The sequence below is a fragment of the Nestor notabilis genome, unplaced genomic scaffold (genome assembly GCF_000696875.1).
Source record: "Nestor notabilis isolate BGI_N333 unplaced genomic scaffold, ASM69687v1 scaffold14421, whole genome shotgun sequence".
Classification (NCBI taxonomy): Eukaryota; Metazoa; Chordata; class Aves; order Psittaciformes; family Psittacidae; genus Nestor; species Nestor notabilis.
In genome coordinates this window covers 36,147-40,569 of record NW_009915408.1, presented here as the reverse complement: position 1 = coordinate 40,569, position 4,423 = coordinate 36,147, and the positions used below count along the sequence as shown (strand labels likewise).

The window sequence follows — 4,423 nt, the reverse complement described above, 5'->3', positions numbered from 1 at the left end:
TCTTAATAACAGGGGCGAGGGGGGGGGGGGGGAGTTGTTATTTCAAGGGGCTTAATAAGAAAAAATATACATTTTGGAATTTTACAATGCCTTTTTTTTTTTTTCCTTTTTTTCTTGGTTTTTGTGGTGTTTTTTTTGTGGTTTTTTTTGTTTCTCTCTACACTGTCACTAAATAGATCTCTGCACTTTCACACAGCCACCCCTCGCCCAGTAAAGCTTCAGGCCACGCTTTCCTCACTCACACCCTCCCGCAGCACCGGTGCACCAGGACTGTAAAAATGCCAATCACACCCTTTTTTGCCTTTTTTTTTTTTTCCTTTTTTTTTTCCTTTTTTTTTTTTCTTTTTTTTTTTAAACTGAGTCAATATAAACCTTGTTCAAAATGTTATGAAAAAATGTACATGTTTTATACAAGGCAGACTGCAGCAGAGCGCTGGCGTTCCACGCAGACATTCGGGTAGGGAGACGTTGGATTCTTGCACTTGGCTTTATGCCCTTCCACCCCCTTCCCATGGAAACAGAAGCACCCTGCCCTGGTGAGCTCAACAACCCCTCCTGTTCCCTCCTCCCGTGGGATGTGGAGTACGGGTGGGCCGCAATCCAGCCCTGGGGGAAGAGCAGGGATTTAGAAACACCCTCTTTTCTTTCCATCGGAAATGGTTACCCCTCTGGGCCAGGCCAAAGAGATGCTGCTCTGTACAGGTGGGCCTAGGAGACGTCAGCTCATCATGTCGTTGCTGTTGACGCCGTAGGTGGAGTTCTTCATGGAGTCGTTCACCTCCCGCCTGAATGCCGACAGGTTTTGTGTGAACCTAAGGCAGAGGCAGAGAGCAGTGTGTCAGAGCGGAGCCTCGGGTGTGCTGCTCCCCACGAGGAGCTCTGGCTCCTACTGACCTGTCCCTGTTCTTGGTCAGGAGGTTGCGTTCGATGCCCTCCATGAGGTTCTCAAAGCAGAGGTGCATCGCCTGCTGCTTCTCCGGGGGCTGGCTGTTCACTATGCTGTTCCTCAAGTCGGAGAAATACTGGGCAAGACAAGAGCAGGATGGGTTAATTCTCAGATGAACCAACAGCCACCTTGGCTTTGGGACAGAGCATGTTTTCAGGCTCTTAGGAGGAGGGAGGAAACGTGTTACAGCTCCTCAGGTGACTCCTGGGGCCCTTATGAAAGTTACCAGGATTCCTCAGTGCCGAGGCTGCTGCAGGGAGGGCTGGACACCCTGCCCTCGACACACAATCCGACTGGCCCAGCACCTCTCTGACATGGTTCTGCTCCCTCCAGCCTAATCCAAGCCCTCACAGCTCCTCCAGCCACACTGGGAGCCTGGTGGGATGTTTTACCTTCTCATTGAGCAGTATCAAGCCAAGCAGAGGCCGTGACATTGACCACTGGTTCCTGCAGTCCTCAAAGATAATGATGTTCAGCACTGTTGACAGCATCTGGAAGAAGGAAAAGTGAGGTTTTAATCCAGCCCTTCCACCCCTGCTTCCCTCACCACGGCACTGTGCAGCTCAGCAGCAACGATCCGCCTTTGATGCTCCCAGCACTGAGGACCTGGAACCCCCATGAAAAGGAGCAGACCTTCACTGAAAGCACACGGAGGAGGTGCTGAAGGCTGGCAGGCTATTTATTCCAGGGGAAGATTGTCTCATCTTCACTTCAACAAGACAAATGCAGAAAGCAAATGCTCTGGTGCCCTGGGGAGCTTCCTCCAATCCAGCCAAATGAACTTTAAGGTCCGTTCCAACCTTGTCAAGCACAGGGACCCCCTGGTGCCTGCTTTGCTGTGAGTGCACAGGCACCACTGGGCTGTTCCAGGGATTCAAACAAACCCTGCTTCCTATTTGTTAAAGCAGTGGAAGAGCACGTGCTCTCTGGTTGAAGGTATGTTCCACAGCTTCATTCCTATCAACCACCAACACTTTCTGTAGCTGTGTTTCTCTTAAGAAAACAGGCAAAAGCTCCTTTTTGGCTACTTCCTTTTACATCTGAAATGGAAAAATGGTGTTCCTTGCACAGGCAGAAGCACAGCCCTGAAGCATGGCACTGAATCAGACCTACCAGAAGATGAATACATAGGAAAGATGCAATACTAGCAAAGTAACACCTTTCTGCTCCAGAAAAGCCCAGGGGTCACGCAGCCCCCACATTACATCATGTCAAGACAACTCACGGCTTCTCAAGGACCTTCCTGTGCCGTGCCACGACAAGGCCCAACACCAACCAGGCCTTACCTGCTGAATCATCTCCGGGTGCTGCTGCATGATGTGCAGGAAGCGGTCGCTCTCCTGGGTCAGAGGAGTGCTCCTCTTCTTGGTGCTGCGAGAGAGTTGCTTGAAGAGATAGGTGACAATGTGGTCCAAACAGGAGCAGCAGCCTGTGCAAACCATGGTGTCTGCAAGAACAGGAAAACAGGGAGGGACTGGGGCACTGCCAGCATTTTCCCTTGCTCAGATGCACTGGGCAGGCTCCCAGGGAAACATCACCACTCATCTGGGTCCTTCTAGGGACTTTGCAGGAATCTAACCCTACAGAGGTCAGCAACTTCCTCACTGCTGCATCTTCTGATGTATCTATATATTCCTCGCTGATATTCTCCTAGTGGAAGGTGTCCCTGCCTGTGGCAGGGGGTTGGAACTGGATGAGCTTTAGGGTCCCCTCCAACACAAACCAGTCTGTGCTTCTACGATATTAATCATCTGTAATATTCCAGCTTTAACAGAGGTGACACCCCGCCACCCATTCACAAGGTATGTCTTGACCTACCTGTTAGCCCAAAATGCTAGCAGATATACGAAATGCATTCAAAGCATTTCCCCACCTCCAAATCAAAGCCCTAAGAGCACCACAAAGAGCAGAAGTAGTTACCTAGTGCAGTGAGACCTTCTGAAATGGAAGAGAGAATGTACATGATTACATGGGGCTCCAGACTGGCTATAAAGTTCATGTGGTCCTGGGTAAGAACTTCCAGCAAGGAATAGTATGACTGGCTGAGCTTGGGATAATCCTGCAGAGAAAGGGAGAGAAAAAGACTTTTAAGCCCTCATGGCTAGCCTGTAACCACCAGTTAAGGTGTTCTGCTAGACCCAACCCATTCATTAATCATCTGAGAACTGCTTACTGCATCTCCTGGAAAGAGAACAAACCAACCTCTCTCACAGCAGAACTTCTGGGCCAACATGTTTTCCACCCTTCTCCACCACTAAAAGCCTTTCAAACAGGCTCAACCACGGTCCAGCAGGTTCCTAACACTGTTCTATCGAAACATCTCTCCCCACTGCTCTGTTTCTAAACAGGGAGTGTAAGTGAGTACATGCCAGTGCTGGAGATGCAGAGATAGGCCTGGCTCCCCACATATCCAAGCAGAGTGCCAGCTCACACCAGAATCCACATGCAGGGTGCTGTGCTCAGCAGCAGGGCCACGGACCCCTCAGCAGCCCCCACACCAGAGAGCCCCATCTTCAGAGGTACATATCTCAAGGGCAATGGTTTGGCCACTGGCGTATGAAATCAAGAGTGTGCCAAATGTAGTCTGAGAGACGGCAACAACTCCTTTTGGATCCTGCTAAGGTAATAGGGAAGGATAAGGCTTGGGAGGAGTATCTGCTGCCCTCTCTCCTCAATGTTTTGCCAAGTAGAACTGTGCTGATGGGGCCTCCAAGCTCTGGGGCAAAATGGGTTTCTGTATATGAGGTGTGGATCAGAGCAAGACTGTAGGTGGATGTCATCAGCAAGCAGGTTATGTCTTAATTGCTGAGGCATCCAGATCTCTGCCCACAGGCAACACAGGGAAGAACAATCCCTCCCTCACAGGAAGTGTTTTACACATGGAGGAGGAATTCTTCTGCTAATTGCTGTGCTGAGCCTTGGAGTGCACCAAGCTGGAGAGCTGAGCAGCAGCAGGGCTGCCCGGGGGGCCTTGGCTGATGGGGGTATTGCAGCCTTCACACAGGACCTGCTGCTGCGCATCCAGGAGCTGCAGGTTCCTCCTGGCCCCTGCCTAGAGCTGTGCTTCCGCACAGCAGCACGAGTTCACTCCTCTCTCTGATTAAAGTATTCCTTTGGTGTGTAATCTTCCAAGCCTGCCTTCCCCTGCTGTCATGGGTTCAGCTTACCAGGAGGTCACTGTGAGGGATGGAAAGCAGAAGCTTGATAAAGGTTTGCAAGGCATTGTCCAGTGCATCATCCCCGTACAGCCGGAAGACCCCAAAGTTGACGTAGCTCCCGCTCAGTGCAGCCTTCAGCATAGAGAAGCAGATGGAAATCCCCTTGAGCTTCAAGGCATAGACTTGATCCTTTGGGACCTCCCCAAGCGTTAGGATACGATTTCCTGCATGAGCACAGAAGCGGACTCAGTATTTCAGCAACCACATCCAAACCCCTTCTCCCCCAGGGAGCAGGAGAAACAAAAGGTAGAGCCATAAG

At 50.8% G+C, this 4,423-nt stretch overlaps 1 protein-coding gene across 1 annotated transcript in view; it reads right to left on the bottom strand.

Moving 5' to 3' along the window:
* Positions 1 to 351: 351 nt before the first annotated feature.
* The window catches only part of XPO7 (exportin 7), a 29,589-nt gene continuing 25,517 nt past the window's right edge, over positions 352 to 4,423 (bottom strand). The window contains exons 22-27 of the mRNA XM_010024131.1: positions 4,114 to 4,328; positions 2,867 to 3,005; positions 2,233 to 2,393; positions 1,339 to 1,437; positions 895 to 1,022; positions 352 to 812 (exon numbers count right to left, since the gene is read on the bottom strand). Of these exons, the coding sequence (XP_010022433.1) occupies positions 719 to 812; positions 895 to 1,022; positions 1,339 to 1,437; positions 2,233 to 2,393; positions 2,867 to 3,005; positions 4,114 to 4,328 (836 nt within the window). The 3' untranslated portion in view covers positions 352 to 718. The remainder of the gene's footprint in view (positions 813 to 894; positions 1,023 to 1,338; positions 1,438 to 2,232; positions 2,394 to 2,866; positions 3,006 to 4,113; positions 4,329 to 4,423) is intronic.